Here is a 27136-nt window from a genome sequence, read left to right as displayed (position 1 = left end):
GCTCTGTGTAACTGTGCAACTAGTTTTTATTCTGCATGTTCCTGTTTCCTCTAAGTGGCATTGTTATCTAAAAGTAACTTAACTGCCCTTGTTAAAAAAGGGACTTTTCTACCCTTTTGACCCAGCCACCCCCCCCAGATCCAGAGTGCTGGCCAGTTTCACTATGAATCAGTCACCTCTGGCAATAAAAAGTGTTGCTATGGCAACATGGATTGTCAAACTGTGAGCTGTAGCTGCAATCAGACCACAAGGCCAACACCGGGCTCGCTGCAGACTAAACAACAAATGTGTCTGTGCATACCTCAGGTTGTCTGGGTAGCCAGGACTGTTCAGTGAATCTGGCTTGGACTGGCTTTCTCTGATGGATTTCATTTTGAAGCTCTCTGTGTGCTGATGTTCATAGTAGCAATATTAACATGAAAGAAGATGAAAAACATATTCATGAGGAACATGAAAAAAGATATTCTTTCTTTTTATGAATGGGTGCAGTGATAAAGAAGCTCACTATGAGTAAGTAACACTCCATCCTTTGTGGTGTTACAGCTTTCACACATTCAGCAAAGCATGTCTTCTATCAGAGGCTCTTCAAAAAGTCTTGAAACGACTAAAATTTATATACTAATTATTAGGTCTTAAATGCCATTAGATAGTCTTGAACTTTAATTTATGAAGCCCTATTTTAAGATAACCAGGTTATAATATTTTTTTATCCACATATTTTTTTCAAGTATTAGAGGCAACATTTCTGATGTTAAAAACCTCTAAGCCTACTGCTCCACCTAATTCTACTCTCTTAATACTTGTCATACTGTGTCATACTTACCCGTAGAGAGAAATCCAAGAAAATCCTTTTAACTTACCTGTCTGAATTTCTGTGGGGAAAAAGGTGATGGTTACATTTGGATGATTATAGAATTGTTTAGTTCAGCTCCTGCAGTAGCATATTCCTGCCTAAAACCCCCCTCTACGCTGGACCAAATGTAGAGTGCTTACCTTTATTCCTGCCTGCAACACTTATTTGAATAAGAGAGAGATAAACTGTCCAAAAATCAGTCTTGAAATTTGTTTTTACATAACATTCAGTTCAACTCTCTGGTAACTGCATCCTGCATGTTCACCTCAAGTGGTATACATGCCTGAGAATAAAATATCTGTCCATATCTGTATCTATCAGAGCCCCAGTTATCACAAGAGTTGGCATCACAACCAGTAAAAACACCTCCAGCTATTCTGCCTGGGAATTGTCAGCACGGTCTTTGACCAGTCAACTTGCTTTTCTGAAGCTACCGCACTATATAATGTAGAAATACAAAATGTAATCTGTTTCAGTGCACACATGTTTGCCTATTTGTTGATGTTTACATTCTGGTATAATATAGCCTGCAAGATATCCACAGAGTGTTGGATATAGACTGGGTTTATGACATGTTTATTGTCATTTGTGTATTTGTGGCCTGCTAAGCCTGCTGTTTGACAGAATAAATAGAGAGATTCCTCGGTGCTGGCGGAGTGCCACAGTGAGAGAGTAAATCAAATCTGGACTTTGCTTAGTCTGTCTGTTCTTCAGCAATATACTGCCTCTTTTCATCCTCAGTTCCTGGACCACCTACTGACTGGAATTGAGGACATCTGTGGACACTACGGCCACCACCACTGGAAAGACAAGTATGGATTTTAAACTGATTCAGCATTACAGTCTGGAGTCATCACTGGCTTATACATTTAAAGATTCATAATGACTCTCTCTCCCTCTTTCTCCCTGTCCTCCTCCTCCGCTGTCTCTTTGCCCTGTTCTTTGTTTTTGCCTGTTCCTGCCTCCCTCCTTCTCTCCCTCTCAGGCTGAACCGCTTCAACAAGAAGTATGTGAAGAAGTGCCTGATTGCGGGCGAACGCTCCAAGGAGCCCCAGCTCATCGCCTTCTATCACAAGATGGAGATGAAGCAGGCCATTGAGCTGGTGGAAAGTGGAGGGGGTGTCAAGCTGCCCGCTGCCATGCCTTCCACTGTCTCCATGCAGTGAGTAGCCACTCTGTGTCTGGGGTATCTGCAGGTCCTTCCAAAGTCTTAAAAGTCTCAAACTATTCAAATTTAAGGCTCTATAAAGTATGGCCAGTGTTTCCCACACATGTTATTTTATACTTGAGCACCCCACCCAGGTATATATTACAGCCAAGTATATTTTAACCCATTCAAGGTTTCCCATTAATGAATTAAAATGTAATTTCTAGTGCCACAGTTTCACATCCAGCCCCCCTTTGTGGTCACCATCAACATGTAGCACTTTCATATGCTGACACAAACACACACAGTCTTAAACATGTTATTGGAAGGGCTGGGTATCACAATTCGGTATTTTTATGGTACCCTAAATGCCTCGTTCTACACAGTATTGGACAAAGGAAGTGTTATTCGATACCATGTTGGTTTCGATTGTTTCAAAACATCATTAACAACAAGCCGCCTACACAGCTGTGCTTTTTTGGGTGAGTTTATAAAACACACTGCTGACAAAGATAGTCAACAGAGCAAACACACACAGGGAGAAACAGACAGGAAGAGGAGAGACGGGGCAAGCCGGTGTGTGTGCAGTGAGACAGCAGAGGTGTGTATGTGTGTGGGAAAGAGAACTGAAGGGAAAAGCAAGGTGAGCAGGTTGAAATAGTCTTAGAAAAAAACATTAAGTTTTCAGCAACGCCCCGATGCCATTGCTTTGTCAAAAACTGTCAGTGGGGCTGGCAGGATTACTGGTTTTATTTCTTTACGTTATATGACTGTTTTATTTTCTTGTGTTGTACTGCATCACTTACACCTTGTTTTCATTGCATATATTTTAAGGAGCACAGTTCTCTCTCTCTCTCTCTCTCTCTCTCTCTCTCTCTCTCTCTCTCTCTCTCTCTCTCTCTCTCATGCTTTATCATTTTCATCCTGTCTCTTCTATCAAGAGATGTTCGGATGTCTTTGGATTTCCTGTTTGGTGGCACATAGCTCTAGAGGTAGAAAGGATGAGCAATAACTGGAAGGTTGCTGGTTCAGTGCCCCAGCACTGACAGGGGGGTGTAATCCAGCTGTGAACTGGTGTGTAACTGGTATTAAATATACAATGCTCATCATCGTCTTTCCAGCTTTGTCATCATAACCCTTTCTCCCATTTTCCCTCTGTCAAGGTGTGTTTTTCCTGTCATTGTTTGCAGTGTTAACATGGTGTAGTTGAAGCAACTGTGCAGGCTTCCTTAATTTATTTCTCATCTGCATATAGTAGTCCATGATAAATGGCTCAAATTAAACCATGGTCAGATGTAAATTGCGGTGAAACCGCATGAGTCACTAGCTTTTACTTACATTGTGTAAATAGAGACACTTAGTGCAGACAGTGTGGGAAGCTTCCTCAGTATTCTGTCAGCAAAGTTGTAATCATCACAAAACATTCGGTTTACTCTCCAGCTCAGTCACAGCAGAAATTACTGTTTTCTCTCGCGAACAAGGAAATGTGGGAAATATGATTTAAATAATTTGATGATTAGCATAATAGGAATGCCATGCTTGTTTTCAGAGACAACATGCACTGAGAAACATAGGGGTGATATATTGACTTTTGTTCCAAGCTGTATACTGTCTCTGTTTTGTTTGCAACCATTTACATACAGTTCTTGACAGTAAGGCTGTTTTTCTGCATCTCTCCTAGGAACATCCAGCCCAAGAAGCCCCCGCCTGCCCTGCCTCCAGAGAGGGCTCTGCCCCAGCTGTCCAAGGGCAGAGAGGAGGAGATCAGGAAGATCCTCAGGAGTAACCTTCAGAGGACACGCCAGAGGGTAGATATTAGCTACTGTAAAACCTTACTGGTTTGCACTGATTTCAGAGCTGGATAGTTTGACGCAAAGCTCCATGTTGGCTTCACAGAAATGGGACATCAGAGCATCATCTATAAAATTTCACCAATCTGGCCTTTACTGTGTCAGGCCAGGAAGATAGGCATTCTCTTCTTCATCATCATCATGAAAAGAAAGGTCATCAGTGACTATCATCCAAAAATTTACACTGTAATATAGACAGTTGTTAGTATGGAGCATTATTGTCATTCTACAAATATAGATAGATATATGTAGATAGATAGATAAATAGATAGATATATAGATATAGATATTTAGATAGATAGATATAGATATAGATGTAGAGATATATAATCGCAGCCACATGAAATATTTTCTACAATACCAAATGAAAAATGCTTTTTTGACATGATGGGTTGGTGGTTAATATGCATAATCACTGTATTTTGACAGGATAATATCACAGTATTGACTTTTGGATATTGGACAAGCCTTCTACACACAATAATTCTTCTTTGTGTTTTACTTTTGTCATGATATCCATGGTTGCTTTAGATAAAACTAACCTGTGACTTTTATGCTTCTATGCGATCATCACAAGTTGAGTATTTTGTAGTGACTCTCTCTGTCTTCTCTCAGCTGCGTTCCTACAACAGACATACTCTGGTGGCAGATCCGTACGAGGACGGCTTAAATGACTTCCTCATCAAAAAGCAGAAGATAATCGAGCTGGAGAAGAAGGTATGATTGATTACCTGTCTCGGTGAGGGCAGAACCTCTTTAAACTCAATTCCAGCTGGCTGTTTTCTGCAGTGGTAAAGACAACAGGTCACGACATGATTGAACAAAGCTTATATTGAACAGTGGCCAGCGCCAAAGAGCAGTTGTGAAACTGTTGGAGATAAAATTGACATTTTCGGTGTTTAGCAGACTCTCTTATGGGATTTGGCCCATAGCAAGTGTATTAATAGAAAGAGTGGAAGCTCAAATCCATGTGTCACTAACGTTTTAAGCAGCCAGTGAAGAACTTATTGACACAGAATACACCCCAGGAGACAAAATGCACTCGCAAAACGGACAAACAGAGAACAGCACCTCATATTTCATACAGGGCCCCGAGCAATTAAACAATTCAGCCTAAGCTATGATTTGTTACTCTAATTAGAGTCCTCCTTCAGCCTCCTAAATTCATTTGCACGACACAATTAGGGACTGATTCATTTGTACAGTTGAGTTGCCCTACTGCAAACTTCCATTTAATCAGCCTGAAATTACACAATGAAAATAAATTAATAGTAATGATTTGGGTAAATGGAATGTGCTAGAAGCCACTCTAGACTCACAGGACTAATGCTCCGACTTACAAACCAACAGATCGTTTGAAATTTTAATGGACTGCTTCACTGATTTCCATCTTTATCTCTATGTATTTGTCCTTCAAGTGGTCCTTCAAGTTCCTTTGATAGTAGTCTTTGAGTTTACCATTAATCAATGCTGAATCGGTGAGATTGTTGCTTGAGATGCTGTGTTTTCCCAGAATGTTTTTTGAAAAATGAGGACCCTTCCGGCTGATGGTCATTGACGTTATCAAGGCTTTGTCCTTACCGCAGTGACCCTGGTTTCATTCCAGCCCGAGCCCTTTTCTGCACGTCCTCCCTTCTCCCCTCTCTACTGCCACTATCAAAATAAAGCAAAATGCCAAAAAAAAAAAAAAAAAAAAAAAAAATCTGTGGAGCTCTGTAATGATACTGCAGCCACATCTACAACAACTTCGCCTTTCAGCAGTTTTCCAAATATATTTGCTTGTTGGACTAGTCGTGTGGTTCTTTACATGACTGGAGAGTGAAATTTGTCAAAATAACTATCCCTGTTGGTGTTGCACTCTGTTAGTGTGTGATAGGCCGAATGATGCCAGGGTTCAACATGTTCCTGTGTGTTTCCAGATAACAGAAATGAATAACTACCTGACAGTACCATCTGCTCCTCCTGACTCCCCGACCATCACCAGAGCCAGACTGGCCTCAGGTAAACACACACACCTCCCAGCCACAGCAGCATACAAACAGTGACAGAAAGCACCATTTTATTGTGACGCAGCACATTAAGCGGTGGGATAAATCATCGTTTCAAAGAGGGATTTACAGCGACTGGCTCACGAGTCATTGTTCACAAACCCTTGGCGAACACTAGTCATTAAACACTGTAGGATGCACTGCTACTGCTGTTGTCCTAGCTGCAGCAATGTTCCACTCTGATATTTCCCCTGTGATGGAAATATGTTTGCATGTGCCAGCCGGCATGTAAACCAGTGTGTGGTTTCATTTTAGGCAGAGATACAGATTTCAAACCTGCTCAGAAGCAGAAAGGGGACAAAATCAGTCCAGGTATGTAGCGAGTGTAGAGAAGATGCGTTTTAAGTTGTGGTCACTCGAATGACTGCTACAGCTACAGTCCTAACATGCATGCGTCATTTTTGTTGCTTGTTAACTTTCATAAGTTCTGCATTATGCATGAGGTCATCTCATGATATGATTGACAGGGCCAGGTTTAGATGGATTGTATGGCTAACAAACAAACAAGCACAGCACAAACCTATTTTCAGATTGTGGTGCAAGGTGGAGTTAAGCTTGTTTTTTTTTTTTTTTTTTTTTTTTTTTTTAAATTAACTTCCCACTGAACGTGCTACCGTGTGACAGCATGGGTTCCATCAAAAATCATTGTGGCTTGCTTTGCATTGTTTCCATTGTGATGTGAAATGTTTGAAAAGACCATGAAGCCTGCAGCTGTCCAGTTTGTACAGTAATGGTACAAGGGCATCTTTGTTGTTGTAATGTTTTGTGACTGTATTCTCCTCCTCCCTGTATGTTTGTGCACGCTGATGGAATGACTGTCTTGTGCTTGGGAACAGATCCCTTTTAATGAGTCCAGTTGAAGGTAATCCTCTCTGTATTGTACCTTTGGCCTGTCTGCCTAGACCCGCAGGCCTACAGTGTGAAACCTACGTCAGACAGCGTGCCCACTATCCAAGTGGACCTGGCCTCTCCTCAGTCTCCAGACTCCGTCAACCTGATGGATGAGTTCAGAAACGCCCGCCAGCCGGAGCAGGATGAGGACCGGGGCCTGATGATGAAGCCTCCCTCAGAGGCAAAAGGACCCAAGAGGCCAGAGGACGCAGAGGGAGCCAAGGACCAACAGAGGCTGATGAGGTGCCTGAGCGACCCGGGTCCCAGTGCTGATGAGGACGAGGATGAACCCTTCCTGCCCTAAGATTGTTCCGTGCACCGGGTCTGACACAGAGGGGCCGGGATGCATGCCCTTCTCTTCAAAACATGGTTGTAGAGGAGAGAGGGTCACTTTAATGCTCTAACCTATTTCTGGTTTAAAAACCAAACAAGCCAAAACTGCAAAAGGAGCATAAACAGTATGTTCTGTGTGAACAAAAAACAAAGAGCAAAAGAGATTGCTTAAGCAGAAAAAAGAGCCATCACTTTGTTATCGTCATTGCTCTTTATTCCTTAAAACAGGATTGGACAAGCAGTCGCTGCTATCTGGGAGGTTTTGGTTTTCATGGCTGATGTGAGACATCTGGGATAGAACTATGCATTACCAAAGGTTTGGACTGTTTTAGTGTCGACATTGTCATCTTTATTTTTAGACAGCGTCTTTCATGCTCATTTTAGTGTGTTATGTTTAATGAGTTCATGCTTGTTAATTTTGTTGGTGTGTTTATGTTTTCAACAATAATTTCTGTCTTTAAGGCTACATTCTGGAGGATGTGCACGTCAAATAAGTCAGGGCTTCTGCCCTTAATGTAATCAACATAGCAAATGAATTCAATCCAGTTTTCACATTCAGTCATAGCACTTACTTTTTAGACATTCCTTTTAAATTAATGTTTCACTGAAACTGCTCTAAGATTAACAATGTACAAACTTGTATTCAGTCACTTGAAATCGCTGATATTCAAACTTCAAGACTGTAGCTTAAGTAATTTGCCTTATTTTATGTCAAACACAGAGTGTTTTTAGTCAGTGCATTTTTTCTTGAATGGAAATCTTTAAATACACCTTTAATTTCAGGGGTACTAATGTGTGTGACCTGATGCCAGTCAGGTGGTTTAGGCTTTTACTTGATGTATCCATTGTTCATGGGATGTAGGAAAAAGTTGGATGTATTTCATCACTGTGCAATCCTCTGTGAAAAGGACCACTCATCTTTACAGTGGAGTCTCGTCTATGGAGACCTGTGGCCTTGCCCTGTGGAATCAGTCGAGTGTGGACTTGAAATTTCTCACTGCTCCACAAGAGAGTTTTTCGACCTTATCACTCGAAAGCATTCAACGCAGACAGCCTGACTTAAAAGATGTGCTGCAAAGCTGAGTGGTCTGTAGTGTATCATCAGAGAAGCCACAGGCTGTGATCCCACGCAGATGCTTTGTTGTCAGTGATCAGCCTCGATTCCCCACCGCAGTCGTCGTTTCAAGTCACGTCTCTGCCTTGTGTGTACATTGTTTTATTGTTTTTACCTCAGTGTAGAACTCCCTTTAAAAACACTCAAGTAGAATTATCTCTGAATGATTTCAATATTGGGTTTCTTCCCAATTTCTCTCTCCTTATAGCTTTGCACATTGTTGATTTGATAAGCTAGACTCCCTCTTATCGTCATACCCTGCATTGTTTACCCTGCCTGTTCTTAACTTTCACACCACACAAGCTAATCTGTTTGTTCACACAGTCTATTTTTGTGATTCGATCTAAAGGGTTGTATGCTTGTCATCTTAAATACTCACCTATTTGGATTCTCCAGTTTTTTTAGCCTGGCTTTTCAAGTCACTGTTGAATTTTCGTTATTTTTAGGACTGAGGAACAGCGTGTACAGGAAATCATCTATGTCTGTTAATCTTTCTCAAAGCCAAGACTATAGGCATGCCATGGCAACAAAGTAATTCTATGCAGTATAGAGGTGTAAAATATGTATTATTGATTATAATACCTGTGCTTTATTTATTAATACCCTTTAAAACCGAAGTAATCTTGTAAACATGAGCAACATTGTGGCAAATTCCTTCTGCTGTTGTTGAGGCTGAAATCCAATGTGGGCATTAAGATAAAAAGGTCATAAAACCTTGAACATCCCTGAACAGGAGTGGAAAAAAAATGTTATCTGCACGCACAGAAACATAGTCTAGAGTTTCATTAGTACTCCAACACTGAGAAATTCTCTACTGTACCGTATATAGGTGGTACAGTGTGTATGATAAGTTATTATAAAATACATTGCTTGTCTTTTCTACACAGCCTCTAGGTGAATTGGAATATTACAGCAGTCCATTATGTCCTGTGATGATTTCCTGCTTATTATTCACTTGGATATCTCTAGGAAAGGCCCTACCATGTTGTATTTTATTTATTGCACATTTAGGACAATGAGGTGCCGCACAGCCAATATCAATTTGATTGTAAGTCAACATGTATTTTTCGCTCCTTAGTGTGTCATCAATAGCACAAGGGTATATTTTCTCTGCGGCGAACATTCAGTGAGCTTGCTATTGAAACATAATCCATCTGTGAGTGAGGGACTGCTCCAGTTTTCTGGTTGTTTTGTAGGTGTTAGAGTGACCATTGACCCCTTCGCGATCCTCTGAAAGTATCGCCTTACGACCAGAGAGCTCCCATTACTGCTGAAGGGAAAGAACACCGCAGGCTTGTTCATATTTCTCATTCCTTACTCTCCTTGGCTTCTGTCAAGGCCTGTTATGGTTACAGTGTTGAGAGTTATATGAGGAAAAATCGTTTGCATGCACATACGCTCATGTACATCTGGGTGATTATATGTGCAGAACTTGTTGTTATGAGTGTTGCGTGTTCTCCAGCCAAGTGAGCTCCCTGACACGTCCCTGCTTCCCCTGATTTGAAATGAAGGATAATTGTAGGCTGAGAGATAGGAAGGTCAAACATAAACCATCTAATTTCCTTGGCCAGACCAAATTGAATTTACACACCAAAATGTCAAAATGCATGACGGGAGAGTGTTTGAGTGTCAGACTTTGCTGAAAATGTCAACAAGGACAAAGCCAAAGACAGGAGGGCTGTTTTAAAACGCAGGCTTTAAACGATGGGTGGCACCCGGTACTCAAATCATCTTTTTACCGCCGCTAATCAGGGGAGCAGTGAGTAAGAGTGTCGTTGTGTTACCTGAGCAGACTGCAACTTCAGACGGCCTTGGAAAGGAAGAGGTCGGGGCGGATAGAGCAGCGGGTCAGCCTGTGAGTCTCCTGTGGTAGGGGCGAGTATTCAGGATGAGCTCCCAAGGGCAGGACCACCCCATCTCTGCCACACTTTTTTAATTTAGTCCTCTCCATTACGTTATGATGCCCGGTTAAAGGTGCATTTGGCCCGGCTCCAATTTGAGGTGCGAGATAAAGGACACTGATATTTACCTGGAGCATTAAATTTACAAGGTTCTAAAATGGGGTGTAAACTGCAGCTAGTTTAGCACGTCTAGCCTTGAGAGCTGAACGTGTACCTGTGAATGTCTGCTTTATGCAGTGCTGTTGGGAATACTTCCATATCATCATTCCAGATGGTGTCTGATTTAGCATCCATTTAACAGCAGTTTATGTTGTGCTCTCAGATGTTGCCCCCTTAACACTACTATTCTGCCGAGATTTTTTAAAATAGGTTTCAGGAAGGCTACAGCAAATGTAATGCATTTGTAAACCTACTCCCGAGTGTGAATATATGTGAGTGCATGTATGCAAAGCAGAGCTGTGGTTTAACACTACTCAGGGATGTGATTGGGCATGCAAAAAGGAAGGTGAATGAGGAAAAAAAATCAAAATTTAAAAAATAGCAGGTACTTAGAAACAATCTGAAAGACGAGAAATCGCATCCTTAATTACTTCAAACTATTCCAAAGGATTTATTTTCCCTTTAAAAAGGACAAAAACACTTAGTTTTCTTTTTCATACCAAATACGTCCTCTTGGGCAAACATACTCCATTGCGAGTAATGTTTGATTCATGAATGCGCAATCTTAAGCCATACAGCCTATATAAGAACCTACTTTGTCATGTATGTGTCATTTTGCCTTGCTTTGAGCACAATATGGTGCTCTCAGGAAAAAAAAAAAGAAAAAAAAAGTTTACATTTAAATTGCTTGTATCATTTTTGCTTATTTTTTTTCACTGTTCAGATGAATGCTTGCTTTCTTAAATCTACACGTTTCACACTGGATGTTGCTGTACAGCAGTGAGTTGTTTGTACGCAGTTTCATCTTCATGAAAGTGTTGTACTGAATCGTAATATCAAAACTGTTGCCTCACCAGGATTCACTTAATCTTTGTGTGCTTTTTCTTCTTACTTTGCTACATTAGCTTTATAATTCTTCATGTGCTTTATTTGTTCAGCTGCGATATTGCACAGATTTTCATGCAAGTTTTGGTTTTTCGAATGCTTTACGGGCGCTTGAATGCAAAAATCCCATGGTTTTTGTCTCTCCATGTGCTTTAGTGGAGTTTCTGTGTTTTGCATCACTCTATGTGCTTTACAAAGGTTCATAGGCTTTACTGTGTTTTTTTCCATCTCATGTTTACCTGTAACAGCACTCCAAGGGCATTGCGAACCAAACACGTACACCTAAACAGTGGTGCTTCAGGCTCTTGCTTCACGGAGTAGACTGAGTTTGCAACAATGATAAGATGTGTTTAAGTAACGATAATTATAATAATCGGTATGTTTGTAATTATTAGCTTACACGCTCAAAATCTGTGCTTATAAATTCAGTTTTTTTTCTGTTGGATAAACCAAGGGAAAGGCTTCAGCTATAATCAGCGGCACATGCTGATTCATGAGTCATTTCCCTAAATAGTGTAAGATTTGACCAGCCTGGCAGTACATGCACAACAGGCAGTAATCATATATGATGCATGCATGGTCAAGCCTGAAGGATCATTAACGTTATCACCCAATAGTGTCGTTACTACACACCACCTAAAGGCTGTTTCTTTGCTGAGCCCACGTTGACCTCATCTTTCTCCAGTTTGCGTAACGGGGCCTCACCATTTTCCACCACACCAAGCACTTTACTAAGCAGGACCTTTATCTCAAAACAACTATGTTGAAGAGAGAGCAATAAATGGCTGTATTTTCCACGCAGTGCATGGCTGTAGGAAGAAGATTGTACATTGTGGTGAGCCTTATAAACAGTTGGTGTTTATCATAGCCAGCTTCACACAGGAGAAAGACAGACATACAATCTTGAGTCTTAGTGAACGCTGTGCTCTCGCTTGATGACTGTGTGTCAAAAGGCATGGATTGTATTGACCTGTTATTCATGTTTTGTTGTGTTTATCCTTCTCTGTCTGTTGGGTTGACGCGTCAGTCGATGATTTGCTATTTGCAGATGTAAACTTTGCAATAATTAAAGATTTTTTATTTTATATACATGTGAATGGGAATATATGAAAAAGGAAAAAAAAGAGTAATAGAAATCTATAAAATACTGTACAAATCACAACCTGAAACATAACACAAGTGTGCACTATCTTGTTGATGATTAGCCTCTAGCTTTCAGCATTCCATCCCTGTAACAACCAGTAAGAGATCTAGTTCAACGAAACTGTACACCAAATTAAAGTTTTACTTTATAACACTGTTGTGTCAGTGTGCCTGTGATTTTTGGCAGATTATTTTGTTGTGACAAAAAGAAAAGGTGCTTAATGATGCAAATTTAATTATTATTCTCTACATGCGCTGCCTGGAATGCATCAGGTGGGGTAGCGGGGCGACTTAGTCCATCCTTCAAGCAGAGGCGTGGGTGTAAGCCAACGTGTGGGCAGGCATCTTCCCCTGCTGAAGTGCCCTTGAGCAAGACACTGAAACATCACCAGCTCTCCAAGCAAGAACGACATCTCCTCAACAGGATCAACTAAGTTTCTGGAACCTGCAGTTTCATTTTTTGACCAGAAGGGAGAGCATTTGACCATGTCATTACAATAAAATGAGAAAGCCTTTGCCACCTTGAAAACCAACCTTATACAATGATTGCCTTCAGCGAAAATGCTAAAGAGTTGGATCATTTGTATGTCTGGAACACATTTTAGGATTTGGCCCTTTGTTGAGTCTAATAAACTCAGAATGAGCGGGCTGCTTTGCCAAAACGTAATGGCATCCTTAGCCTTGGCAGTGGCGCAATTTGCATGGAGAAGAGCTGTGGCCCATTTTGGCTGGGATGGTTTGTCTGTTAATTCCAATTCTATTTCCATTAAATGGAAAGTCACCATGACTCCCTTGTTAACAAGCTTGGCTTGACAAGTAAATTCACTGTAATATTTTGGGAAAGGATATGATAGTCATTTTAATTGTTGGCAATTGTTGCTTTCTATCATTTTCTGACAGATCTTCTGGTTGGCCAAATTCATTTTGCATGTAAACAGTGGTTCCAATTGCTGCAGTTGTTAGTGGTTGAAAATCCTGTTTACATTTACATTTTAGGTATTTAGCTGATGCTTTCACCCAGAATGGCTTACACTCAGTACAATGGCAGAATAAGCTTAAACTCCCAGATCACCAACATCAGAGGAAACAAATTGTTGCATTTGTGAGAGACATGTTTGTCCATTCCTTTACTCTGTGTTGGTATGGATATCACGCTACATACCAGTAGCATTAGATATAGTTGGAAGTTTAATATGTCCTGGACAGTTTTTGAGATGAGATCCCATTATTTTGTTTTGTTTCGGAACGAATGGCACTTCTGTAACATCATCTTTATTTGGTTATAGCACTTCAGAAAAAAAATCTCTTTCCTTTCATATGGAACATCTTCAAATTGTAGATTGGCTAATATTACAAATTACAGTCCTGATGTTTTCTTTTTTTTTTCTTTTTCAGTTTTTAGCTTTGAGGTCAAATCCTAATTAGGTTGCCCTTAGCTGTCATAAATAATTGTATGAATTGATAAGGTGAGTGGTGCTCCCTTTAAATTAAAGTGGAGTTGCCGCTAATCACTCACAGTACATCTACTAAATAAATAATTTCTGAGACATTACGAGGGATTGATGGATCTCATCAAACGAGCAGAGATGCCTCTTATTTTGACCGAAAACTAAATCAAATTTTAAAATGTATTGTGAAAGAGGACAAAAATGACACAGTACTAACTGCTTTTATAAATGCATTTGGTTGCAAAGAGAAATCAAGTAAGTGTTTTGTTTTTTCACACATGGATGCGACTTCACAAGCATTTAACTAACTCTGACTTCATGAGTCCTATTTGTTTTCAGCAGTGGATTAAACCCAAAATAAACCCATGCCAAATATTTAATGGCATTCCTCGGTGTTGCAAATTTACATGTGGAGTGTGAAATAAGCCTGAGAGCTTTTCAGATGGACTGTCCTGTCTGTTTATTTATTTCTAGTTTGCTCAAGTTAAATCACCGTGTCTCATTTGCCTGTCATCTGGCTTCCCACTGTGGACCAAAGCACTCTGGGTAATATGGTGGGGGGAGTTAAATTGGCTCTATTTGCATGAGGGCTCTTCTGTTGATTTTATCCTGATCACATTTAATGTTTGGAGTGAGTGCCCTTTATATAGAATGATCCTGTTTGTTTTGAATGATGGAGTTTTCTGACCCACACTCATCTCTCAAACAAAGCTGGAGAAACGGAGGGCTTGTGGCTATTTGCCAGTTGTTGTGGTTGCCAACATGACTATCAGCCAGCGGTAATGTCTCAGTAATGTAGAATGCATGGTTTCCTCCTAATTCAATCAATAATGTCACATGTAAAAAGTGACGGTACTGACTAAAAGGTGAGCTAAATGCAAACTCAAATGTGTTCGGCTTCAGCAGCCATGACCTGTCAGGACTCTGTTTCCGTGCAATGTGCAGTAAATACCAGGTGATGGCGCTGCATAGCCATAAAAAAAACAAGTGCTGGCATCACAGGGCAAGCTCCTGGATTTTTTTCCTACCTTTAATTTCACTGTAGAGATGGTTACTTTATAGAAAAAGAACTGCATGTTTAATCAGTGTGTTGGAAGGGGAGTGAGTGCTTCTGTGTCCCCATTCCATCAGTTTAATGGTGTGTTTGCTATTGCAGTCTACTCTCATTTACATGGCCCATATACCCCCTGAAATGTATTGCTAATTGTTGTGCTCGGGCAATAAAAACCTTGAACCACTGCATCTATGTTCCTCTCAAGTGAATATTCTAAAATGGAACGAGCGCGATCAATAAGTGGTGATTTTCAGCGAGGCGTAATGCGCTTTGAAAATATTTTGTTACAACAAGAAGTGTTTCCATTATGACTGTAGTGGAGATGGGTCACCGTAGGGCAGCATACAAACATCAATTTGCCGTTTGTCTCGTGTAAAAAAAAAGGTGTAGGCTAGATAAAAATAACTCCAGCATGGCCATAATGACGTGCTCTGACATTTAACATGCTAGTTTGTCAGAACTCCTTTTTAGAATAAATGCACAAATGCACAATGCGTTTACAACCAGCGTAGCACACAAGCGCACACACTAGCTACAAGGGCTTGCAGTCACAAACAGCGACCTGCCACCAACATGTTTGCAAATATGAGTAACACTCTCACGAGGCCCTGAACTGAAGGGCCCTTTACTGAGGATGGATGATACTAAGTTATGTACGTGCACGGAACAGAACAGGTGGAAAACTGCATAATGCACAAAAACAAAAAAATAATTTGCTATGACTATTGCTAAAAGTAACAAGCACTTCAAAGCAAATCTGCCTGGGGAAAAGTGCCAAGCTTGAAATGCGTTACCTTACCAAACCTATTTCTGTGTCCATTTTGTGTCCAAGACTATTTTTGTGTCCATTTCTCGCTTTGAAGAGCTTGTTACTCATAGCACTGGTGATAGCAAATCATTTATTTGTTTTGGGGCATTATACCGTGTCCCACCTGTTCTGTTGCATTTGCTCTAAGCTACTGGGAGCCTATTTTTGCTTTTCCCTTTTTGTGAGGATTTCTAACTTATATGCATCAAACTTGGGGTCCCAGTGTCATAAAATTGACAATGCACCCAAAATTACAGTTACCGTGCTCTTTGAGAGTTATTCTGGCTTCCCTATTGGGTCTCTTTCTGTGTCTCCCATCATGCACCAGGTTCAACAGCGCTTTCCCTTGTGAACCACGACCCCAAGAACCTAACCCATGTGCCCTCGATATTTACGTCTTAAGTTAAGCAGCCAACATCAAATGCTGTGCCTGGCCATTATTCCCAGTGTTGGGGCGTGCTCTCCAGTGGTGCTTAAAAAAAACAAATAGTGGGGAATGTTGACATTATTAATCCAGACACGCTGGCACCGGCCAATACATCTCTGTCTGCTGTTTGATGTATTGGAATGAGCAGAACGCAGAGATGGTCTTTTTCATTGGCATCTCAGATGATGAATAAAACATCGGTGCAGGTTGGGACAGAATTGAATTTTTGAATACAATGCTGGAAGTGGTTATGGATCACAGGACATTTTACAGTCTATGACCCGCTGTGTAAAATTTAAACACACTGGGCAGTGTTGGGACACATCCTGCATCCTTTCACAGAGGGACATTCAAGACAGCTTAATAGTCAGTAGTCATACACAATGAGGAAAGGAAGAAAAATGCATGTGTGTATTGGTTTGGTGCTGACGTACAGGGCAGACATCAGAAGAAGAAGAAGGCAATATGTGCCGAAACATTGATGTGCCACTAAACAAACGTTATTGCATTGTGCATATTGAGTAGTGAGTGTGTGGCTCTCCTCTTCCTCTTCATTAGTCATACACAGACACCAGAATAACGAGACATGTCCTGGCCTAATAAACAACACTGTGACTAAGTGCACAAACCAATATTTCCCAAACAGATAAGGTATCACATCTCCAAAATGAGGAACGATTTCTCACTGATCATATCAATGCAAATCAAATTTAGAGCAGATGGCACAAATTCATATTGCACACCCCTATTGAATTTGTGTAAATGCCGATCCCCAAGTGATAAACAATGAGTCAGTCTAATAATCAAGGCCAACTGATGGATGTATCCTCAAACAAATGCAAATAACTTTGCATATAGCATTACATTATTCTTTGCATGCAGATAAATTCTTTGTCCATAAAGAATCCGAACACAGTCTGTCCTATATCAGACTGATGAGGTTGCTATCTGTGATACCACTGTTGCATTATAAAGAGCCAGTGTGTTCACTGCAAATGAGATATTTGCTGTAAAATGATATTCTGCATCCAGACAACTCCGCTTTGTTTTCAACGGTGAGACTTAATGCAAAGCATACGAGAAATGGCCTTTGTGGGAGCCATTTACTTGTGTAAACCATTTGTTTTTGATGAATAATGTCTGTGCTTTGATTTCACCCTTGCCTGTTGGTAGTGGTGAGAGTGTACTGCCTTGCTCATCTATCCTTGTGATAAACTAGGCTGTCACTGGCCGGCACAGCTTCATGCAAGCTCAATGACTAGGCTCATGTATAACTTGGCCTTATATACTTGGCCTTTTGAGAAACATTGACTTGATGTGTCTATTAAGTTGTTTCAAGAAGTAGCCCAGCAGCGGCAATTGGTATTTCATTTTTGACAGAATCAGCATGCATGAATAATCAATAAGGTAGCATTTGTTTAAAATTCCTGGGTGTTATTATATGCCTATGTTCAGAAACGGTGCAATGAGGTACACTGTAGCATATTATATGTTTTGTTACCACCCGCAGGATAATACAGCTAATCTGTTCAAATAGAGTTCCAGCCAGTTATACACACAAGTTGAGCTATTACAAAAGCCTTCTTTAGAGCCAAAACCTGTCCTTTTGTCAGTGACAAAGCACCCCAAACCCTTCACAGTTTTACACATTCTCAGAGGAAAGGCATGCGGATGTGGGGGTAAACCCCCCACCCAGCTAATTCGAGAAATCTGTCTCTGTTTCATTTTTATTCAGTAAACTATGGACAACTAGTCAGATTGAATTAGGGCTGTTGAGGGAGATGGCTTAACAGAGGAACTGTGGGTTCAAATGCAGCATGAATTACCCATATAACAGCTCATCTCACAACAAAGACCTGACAATGACAAAAAGAGCCTGCACAATTTGACGTGTTAGATTTTGCTTATTTCTTGTACAGGCATGGGAAACTCAAACTCAGATAAAGATCCTATTTTGTTGTGAAACACTCTAACAAGCGAGAATCAAAGAGTTCAAAGTGCATCAGGAGTTCATCACACATCAATGACAATGTCGGGAATGTCAATGGCATTGATTGCCAGCATTGAATATGGGTGGGTGCATGTACTTTCATTTGCAATTAGAGACGAATATTGTGATGGATCAGGCCCATCTTTTCTCATTTCTGTCTTCAGCCCCATATGTGAGTCAGGTGGATAGTGCTGTGCAGGCTTTTCAGTAATGGCCACCTCATGGCACCATCTATCTTATTTAATCTCTAGACATCAGCATGTCTATAATTCATCCTGCGCATTGCTTATGCAAACACTAAACTTTTTAAATTCTTGGTGCGCTGAAACACTTTTGTCATTGGGCTGCAGTAGAGGACAAATTCAAACCATCCTAGGTTGCCATGAATTTTACTTACTGCTCTCTCAAGCAGCATAAAACTGAATAATAATGCTGCATCTTATCTAACCTGCAGTTAACTTTATCTGTCATCATTATTTTTGCACATGACCTAATCTGCAGTCAAAGATGCACTTGACCAAAGCTGGTGTTTATCATATCACCACAGTCCTCCCCAAAACTGCACTTAAGTTCCTGTGATTTTCTCCTCTGAATTATGTTATGATAGGACACCAAGCCCTTGTGTGCCTTAATTACAGCTCGATAAATGATGAAAAACATGGCCAGAAGCATTGGAGGGAGATTCTGTTGTATTGAGAAAATACAGTCTCCAGTTTACTCAGTCATCATATTATTTTTATTTATTCATTATTAAATTGTTGTGTAGTTTTGTATCATGTCCTGAATTGTTTTTGTTGTTGTCGTTGTGGTTCTGACTGTTGGCTGCAAAACTACTTGCCCCGCTGGGGATAATAAAGACTACCTTGAACCTTGATATTAAGATAAGAAATTTTGACAAAGGTGGATTCATGCAAGGCCTAATGAACTCAAAGCCAAAATGAAAATCTGAATGGGAGAGTCTATCACAAATAGCCTTAAGATGTGTATCTGGATAAGATCTCCATAAAAAAAAATAAAAAAAAAAACCTTCAATCCATTTATGCAACCTTACGTTACTGTCTTTATTATGCCTTTACTTATTGGTGTCATCTCCCCACCTACAGCAGAGGAAGTTATATAACTCTGTTCAAAGTCAGTCTTACCTTGTGCCTGTATGTGGGAGGATGGAGGTGGGGGGTGGGGGTGGGGGCTCTGATCTAATCCGCCTGTTAATTACCAGTCAATCACAGCCCTCTTTAGGCACACCTAGAGAACTATTACCTGCCCAAAAACAATTATAATAACAAAAAAAAAAAAAAAAACACTTTAATATTCTTGTAATATTCCCATTTCCTAATGAGGTCCTGGAATGATTTATTGCCACTCTTGAGTTCAAAGTGACCTCATCCTACTTCGTGGCATTGCTATAATATTCCTATAGGGACTTGAAGTGTTGCGGTCAGTCCGCTATTCTAAAACGTGTTACAGGATTACACCAGCTCCTCTTCCTCGGGGTGTATTCCAACAAGGCCACCGAGACCTCTTCGCCTGCCCATGAGCTCAAATGTCTTAACCGTGTTTTGATAAGCCGCTGTGAATATCTATCAAGAAATCCGCCCAGCCCACTGGATTGTTGAGCAGCGGACAGTCTCCTTCTCTCCCTGCGCGGCTATATGTTAGATTTTCAGCTCTCCCCTCTTCGTTTTACGCAAGCGGACGTCCACAGCACAGCAAGAAGTGCGCACTGTAGGCGAGGGAGGACACGGCAGGCGGACGGCGGGTACCGGCAGACGCGGTGTGCTTTTGTTGGGAAACCGGGAGGGCTGGATGGTGGATTTGTTTATTCTGCGGATTTGTATGAGAGGCTAGAATAACTTCGCATGGGACAAACCCGCCTTCGTTCATGTCGTTTGCTCAATTGTTTCGCCCGGCGCCTTGACGCCGATTGAAGGAGGAATTGGTTGGAGGAGCGATATTGACAGAGCGACATGAATAAACACGCGTTGTCGTCCACCAACTGTAGCCTACAGGACAGACGCAAACCCGTGTGATTTCAGTCTGATACCCGGAGCTTACAGATGATCACAGCAACGCGGGTCGGTATAAACGGAGGCAACGACAGTATGCTCTGCTGCACGCTTGATTTTGTACCATAGGCCAGTGTGTTATTGGCGATTTGCACGCCTTGTAATAATGCATCAAGAGACAACTTTATTATAGGCCAGACTAATTGTGACTCACTCGTGCGTGGTTATTTTCCCTTAAAGTGCGTCTGCATTTTAGCCTGGATTGGACGTAGAAATCCCGTTATCGCTGAACATAGATTCATCTATAGTGCATCAGTAAACGCCAGTGCCATTTATTACCCCGGAGCTCTGCGCTGCTTTGCGATTTACATTTTTACCATCGGGATCCTGCAATGTATTGATGTCGCTAATTACGTTTTGCAAGACAGACCTGAAAGTGCAGCGGCACCGTTGCCAAATGATTGCTAAACTGTAGATGTAGGCAGGCCTAACCTTTGCTTATGCAGATCCAATCGATAGCGAGATAAAGACAGCTCTGGCAGCCTGTTAAGGCCACTCTGCAAGTGTCATAGGGGTGTGTTTAAAACCCCGCACATCAACTTTTTTACACATGCCACAAAGGCACATACAGTAAGGAAGCTGCTCGGTGGAGAGTTGAGACTGCCAAGCCACACCGTAGGCTGTAGTCTCACAGAAAACACTGTAAAGCAACATTTTACGAAAGAAGTTTCAATGGTTTTCCGAAAGTTGCCCGGTGTGTCGGCATCGGGCATGGGTCTGCGCCTGTCCCAGAAATTCGTGTTTCTGCTTTTTCTCTCGGGATTGGTTACACTGTGTTTTGGGGCCCTATTCTTTTTGCCCGACTCTGTCCGACTAAAACGGATTTTTCTATCTAAGACCGACACCCAGCCAGTCACTGTTGGCTCCGGCTCCGAGAACGATGCCAAGGAGCACTTAAAAAGGGCCAAGGACCAGGAGCATCTGCGGGGCATCACCTCGGGCAAAGGGGAGACCAGCACCAAACTGAAAAGCCTGAGCCGCAAGCCGTCCGTCTCCCATGAGGCGACCGAGGAAAGGCTCGCCGGAGGGAAAGCGCAGGAGGATTTGACTTTGTTCAGGTCGAAAGCGGAGTCTGCTTCGGAGAGGGCGACCTTCTCCAACCATGGTGCCAGCTCGGATACTTTCAGTTACAACAAGTTCAAACAGTGTCTGCTCAAGGCGCCGCTGGGAAGAGAGCAAGGCAGGCCGAGCGACCCCAGGACCGCGGAGCGCCGGGACAAAGTCAAGGAGGTGAGGATGAACTTTAGCACTGGCTGCATGGAGATTATGGGAACCAGGTTGTTATGGCCAGGGATGGATCGCTGACATATTTTAACTTGCATGCATCCAAATATGAACTTAGCCTAGTTCATAATGGAGAATGACTCTCTTTCACGTTCTACTAATGCATTTGGAAGCCATGCCAAAAGCACAACAGAAGTATTTAGGAACAAGTTTTAGATTTTTAAGTTATCCTACTGCCCAGATAATAGCCTGTCTTCTATTACTGGTTGCACAGATGTTCTGTCATATAAGCAGGATTTAAAGAGTTGGTGGCAAATGATATTGGATGCAGAGATGTTGTCATGCCTTAATGCCCATGATTTAAATAAGTTTCAATTGCAAGAGGCTCATTCCTGCTGTCATAACATAAGAGATATTCACACGATTTCCGAGCAGCAGTAGCAGCAGCAGCAGCAGCAGCCTTCTTTACTGAGCTGTTAACAAACTAGGCGTGCACACCTGGAAGGAGCAATTACGTACCCCTTGTGCAATTTGATTTATCTGCATTTGTCTGACAAGTACAGACTTCCTTCCCAAAACAGCCATGGGAAAAGTGGTTTGCCAGCCTCCCGTCACATGCATACAAAATGAATTCCTTTTGGTCAAATCAGTGGTCCAACTTTACGTAAAGCCTGCGGCTGTTCTTTCGTAAAATCAATGAAGACAGAGACCAACCTTGACAAACTCAATACATGTCTCTGTTGAGTAACATGACTTGAATGTTTATGCTTTCTTTAGCTGAGTTTATATGGATCATACTGTCTACAAACATTCATAATATTAAAATGCCTTGCATAACCACTTCATATGGAATACAGTGCCCTTAACAAATTATATGGTATAAACCTTTAATAATAAGGATAATTTTGGCATTGTTTATGCCATGTAAATGCCAATATTGACTATATTTTTCAGTTGGAAAGCATAATATGCAATGACTGTACTCTTACAAGGTCAACAACATGCTTCAACATTTATTCATATTTGATGCCTTGGTGCATGTGCATGATCAGATAATGTCACCAGTTCAATCAGAAGGTAGTTGAGAGTGATGAATCACTCTGCTTCGTGATCCCGGCCCATATCATATCACAATCACAGACGAATGATTTGACTGTGTGCAGCGACGCTCTGGCCAGTAGCTCTCGGAGCTCGGTGCCAGCCCGTGTTGATCCCTGTGGGTCCAATAAGGGCTCCGGAGTGGGAGTGTATGTGGATCACACATCTGTACCCACTCAAGGCAAGTGAGGCTGGTGAGGGGGTGGAGAGGGCAGCCACTGGCCAGCCTGTGCAGATGGTTTTCTGCCTTGCCATGTGACACGGATAAGTCATGTTGTCACTCTCACTTGCAGCCTGCTGTCACCCTCTCACTCTGCGCTCATGCCTTTCATACCTAGAGGTGATTGTGCTACATGATAACTCAGCCATCAGCGGACAGTGAGGGGTATTTGCCCTTGTCCACTGAGCTCTCCCTGACTCATAGCTTCTTCTTTGATGTTCTTTCAAGTGAATGTCAACATGACTTTGCTTTCCCGTACTGTTCAGCTGAGCTCTGCAACGTTCTCCGCCTCCGGGTCATTGTTGTCTGAGGAGAAAGTTATTTTTCACCATGTCCTCTCATACCAATTATTGTCTCAGAATATTAATTGTGTTTCTGTGAGTGAAGACCTTTCTTAAAAAACATCCCAGAGCAAACAGTCTGTGCTCAGTTGCTGTGCACGCTCTAGTGTCTGTGTAGCCACAGTCTGCGTTGTGTTCTTGTGGTTTCCCATTGTTGTTGCTACAGTTTCCACTGTTTCAAGCCTGCTGGCAGCGCTCCAGAAGGCTTCTCTTCTCCTGAAGGCTCGCATTCATGCTGCCAACACAGGCTGACACATTGCAAGTCTGCGCTTTGTCCAGGTTTACAAATGTAAAACAAAACGACAATAGTTACAAAAACAAATATAGTAATAACAATTTGGATGTTTTTGGCAGTTTTGATGTTTTTATTTTTCCTTAATGCATTCACTATTATTTAGGGTGCAATTTTGAACTAATGCAAATGCAATTCTCAGTTTTCAAGCCTATGTTGTGGTTGACAGGCAGGCAGCAGGACTGCAAAAATGTATTATTTCATGGCTGGGGAACACAGAAAGAGGGTATCTCCCTCCCAAAGCAAACAAAAGGGGCCTCATCCAACCCACTGAGTGCCTCAGTAACCAAACTATGAATGGGCATCGTTTTTCTAAGCTGCCAACAACTAGAAAGTAGGCTCCCCGCCTTTCTCCTCTGTGTGTGCACCCACTGCCAAGAGAGGGTGACACAAGGGACAATGGCGGCCTGATCACACAAGGTAAATGTTTGAAGGCAGCCCACTCCTAGCTCGGCACTGCAGGGTATCGGCGAACTCAGCCAAGTTGCCAAGGTGCTGTATACCTTTTCCAGCGACTCCCTGCTAGCAGGTAGTTCATTCTCCTCCAAAAGTCCTCAGCAGGATGAAGATGAGGGTAATTTTCAGATGGCCCCCTATTTGTTCTCCTGTGATGTCATGGCTCATTGAGTTTCCCACATGGCTGTGTTGCTGCCTCATTGGCTACCGCATAGGAGATTTGATATCGGGGGAAAAGGGGACTGGCGCCGGATTGCCCCGCGAAGACGTGCGCCTGGAGCAACAGGAGGGTGTCCCCTTGTGCGTGCCTTTTTTGTTATCAGTGTTCTTTAAATTCAAGTGCGGTTAGAAGTCAGAGTGCAATAATGAAATATTGAAGATGCAGAGCACAAAGGGTGGCTCATCCGAGCAAGCACAATTGTCAGGGCAAATAGAGCGTCAGAGATTGAAGGAAGCTCCGTACCCAATCCGAGGGCTGAGACACATCCACAGACGGGGGCCTCTTTATCTGTCTCCTCTGTCTGTCTGCACAGCATCACACACAGCAAAAGAGAAGAGCACATTAAAAGACAGTCTTTACAGAGCTCCCAGTTCGTTCTTTTAATGTTTTCAGAGATACGCCGGCACAGGCAAATGAAGGAAGGCCTTTTGCCTAAGTGTACAATGCGGGCGCTACAGTACGAGGTATTCACATGGGGAGAGGGTAGCACAGGGTGAAAATAGAGCCGACTGCTAAGAGTAGCACAGTGAGAGGACAGACACACTGCAGCCTTTCTGTAGCAGAGGCTACTCCAATGTTGTGATAAGGCCACTGTCTTCAGGGCCTCTGTGTGTGTGTGTGTGTGTGTGTGTGTGTTCCAGCATGTGTGTGCATGCGCTGGCTTATCTAGATGAGCATGTGCTTGGACTTGATCGTGGAGTTTGGCAGTTTCAGTTGGAAGTGTTGCCACTGCCTTTATCAGCCCCAGTCCAATTCCAACTGTGGTGAAGCTCTTTATAGGCTATACGGCAAAATGGGCTACATCTGCTCTCTTTAAAAACTACACGATCAGCTGGATGCATGTGGACCACAAAATAATAACCAAATGTTAGCAATTCAGACACTATCAGGAAAAGAGGGGGAATATCCAAGTAGTTACGATGGAGAAAAGGAGTTTAATTTAAGTCAATTTAAAATGCAGTTACAAAAAAAGTGTGTATTGTAACACACTTAGGATATACCATCATCAGTTTGTTGGTCCTCTTTGACAAACTAACAGCACCACACGCATTTGCCTCATTTACTCCTCTTGTCTTAAACCTGAATTTGGAAAAGTATTTAAAGAAAACAACAGAAGGGGAATTCGTCCAACATTAGCTTTTGAGTTGTTATTTGGGAAAGGCAGATTTTCTTCCACAAAATTCCCCAGAGTCCTTTTTTTTCCCCCCATCACTTTGAGTTTTGATGTAGAGTTCGCTGTTAGCTTTCAAAATGACAGCCACCAAATCCCATGACGCACAGTCATGTTTCTGTTCCCATAATGAACATCTAATAACAATAATGTCACTTAATGTACTGCAGATCAAAGACAGGGAGAAGTGGGGAAGTTTGCATAACAGTGGTTGGTGTGCGGCGATTTTGCATTTTATGGGAAGTTTGATTTTGCGTGCGATACTGTAATGATCCGTGTGGAGAAATTCCTTTCTTTTTCCTTTGTACCAACCACAAGTGAGGTCAGAGGTCAGGGTCAGCTTACAGAGCAGCAAACCTGGAGCTTGTTGGGATTCAGTGTCTTGCTCAAAGACACGTCAGCAGGGTGGATGCTCGACCACATGTGGGCTTGACCCCGGGTCCGCCAGTTGAAGGATGGCCTTCTCTTTTCACTGCTCTATAATTTCTGATGGGTAATAAAGGCACTAGAGCGTGACTGTCTATAAAACGTTCTGTTCTTTGTTCTTGGGACCGACCATAACAGCCCTAACGCCTCACGTCCGCACAGAGAGGGGATAATACATCACGTTATTTGAAGAGGATTTACAGTGACATTGGTATAACGCAAATAAACATGTAAATGAGTGAAAGTGGTATCACAGCAGTCAGTAAACCGAGCACTTAGTTCACCCAGGCGTTTCACGGGCATTTTCCATTTTTTAGCACCGATTTTACGCCTAACCGTGTTCTTTAATCGCTCTAAGGCCAAAATGTTATTTAATCCGTGTGTAGGTGTGCGTGTTCCCACAAGCAGGAGAATCTGGTACCTGTAAATGTTTTACATTTGGGACCCTTTGATGATGAACGCTGATTAAATTTGCTATATGCGTCGAGAGACAAAAACACATTATGAAGTATATTAAATTGCGTTCCCTTACATCTATTACGGACCAATATTGTAGACGACAACAGTGTTTTCCCCAGGTGTTGTCTGTGCTCAACTACACATCTCAAAGTTGTACTCCAGACAGACTTTAAAAGATGGAAGAATATCATCAGCGATCTCATATAGCGCAGTAAAATTTAGATATTAAGCTCTTGATATCACTTTAATGGAGGATGTGCTCCCCCAGGGGTTGACAACTACTTACAAATTCTAGTTGTTGCTTTTTATTAGTACATAAGCTGCTTTTGCTGCGCATGGTACGGCTCAATCGACTCAACTCCATCCGCCTTTTCTGGTTTTATTTTGGGGAAAGGTTGGGGATGGGACCTGGTACTTTTTGTTGATATCACCTCCGTCAAGGTTGCAAGTGGGCTGAGCCGGTACCAAAAGGTGATGTGAAAACACCGCAGAGCACAGAGAGAATCGTCACTTGAATCATCACTTGTGTCGCCGTGTCATCATTACGTGTCACAGCTGTCAGGATTTCCCAATCTCTCCTGTTTTTTTTTTTTGTTTTTTTTTTTTTCAGCAGTCTGCTGTGTTACTGTCAGCCTCTTCTCAAAAACAATTGGCCTCCTTGTTGTGACAAACAGCCACATACACAGAATCAAGAGCATTCCGTCGAAATCCTCTGTCGTTACTGTGTTTGACGCATTGAGGATGATGTCACAGCAGTTTCATGCGGCGTTGCTATGACGATAAGCTACACTGATGGGGTAGTATCTGCTTTGGAAAACGAAATCTGCAAAAGAGCCTGGTACCAAAAGCAAGTCGAGTCGAGTCGAGTCAAGTTGAGCAGCTATAGCGCCAACCCTGAAGGTATTTTGAGTCACTTGCTGGGAATCAGTATCGGTCTCTGAGTCTCTAAAGCAGCCATCCAGGTTTAGGAACGGAGAAGTTGTCAGCCAGGTTGGCCAAGAGAGGCAACAGGCAAACATCGTCAAAAGCTTTTCTCAGTTTGTTCTAGACCTGTAAAGTGTTTTCAGTTCGGAGGTCGGGTGATCTCCCCACATCGGGCAGACTGGCCAAAG

General features: G+C 42.1%; 2 protein-coding genes across 5 annotated transcripts in view; both read left to right on the top strand.

Moving 5' to 3' along the window:
- slc9a1a (solute carrier family 9 member A1a) overlaps positions 1-10456 on the top strand; it is a 37276-nt gene extending 26820 nt beyond the window's left edge. For 2 of the 3 annotated variants that reach the window (XM_030072276.1, XM_030072275.1), the window contains 6 exons: positions 1595-1665; positions 1839-2015; positions 3682-3808; positions 4466-4567; positions 5770-5851; positions 6801-10456. In XM_030072276.1, coding sequence (XP_029928136.1) covers positions 1595-1665; positions 1839-2015; positions 3682-3808; positions 4466-4567; positions 5770-5851; positions 6801-7093 — 852 coding nt within the window. In that variant the 3' untranslated portion in view covers positions 7094-10456. Of the gene's footprint in view, positions 1-1594; positions 1666-1838; positions 2016-3681; positions 3809-4465; positions 4568-5769; positions 5852-6153; positions 6231-6800 lie in introns of those variants that run through there. The other variant, XM_030072278.1, reaches the window with a different exon arrangement.
- Positions 10457-19799: 9343 nt separating this feature from the next.
- The window catches only part of LOC115374115 (mannosyl-oligosaccharide 1,2-alpha-mannosidase IA), a 183651-nt gene continuing 176314 nt past the window's right edge, over positions 19800-27136 (top strand). For both annotated transcript variants that reach the window (XM_030072870.1, XM_030072869.1), the window contains exon 1: positions 19800-21347. In XM_030072870.1, the coding sequence (XP_029928730.1) occupies positions 20790-21347 (558 nt within the window). In that variant the 5' untranslated portion in view covers positions 19800-20789. The remainder of the gene's footprint in view (positions 21348-27136) is intronic.

This window comes from Myripristis murdjan, chromosome 16, assembly GCF_902150065.1.
Source record: "Myripristis murdjan chromosome 16, fMyrMur1.1, whole genome shotgun sequence".
NCBI lineage: Eukaryota > Metazoa > Chordata > Actinopteri > Holocentriformes > Holocentridae > Myripristis > Myripristis murdjan.
This window is presented reverse-complemented; position numbering and strand designations above follow the sequence as displayed.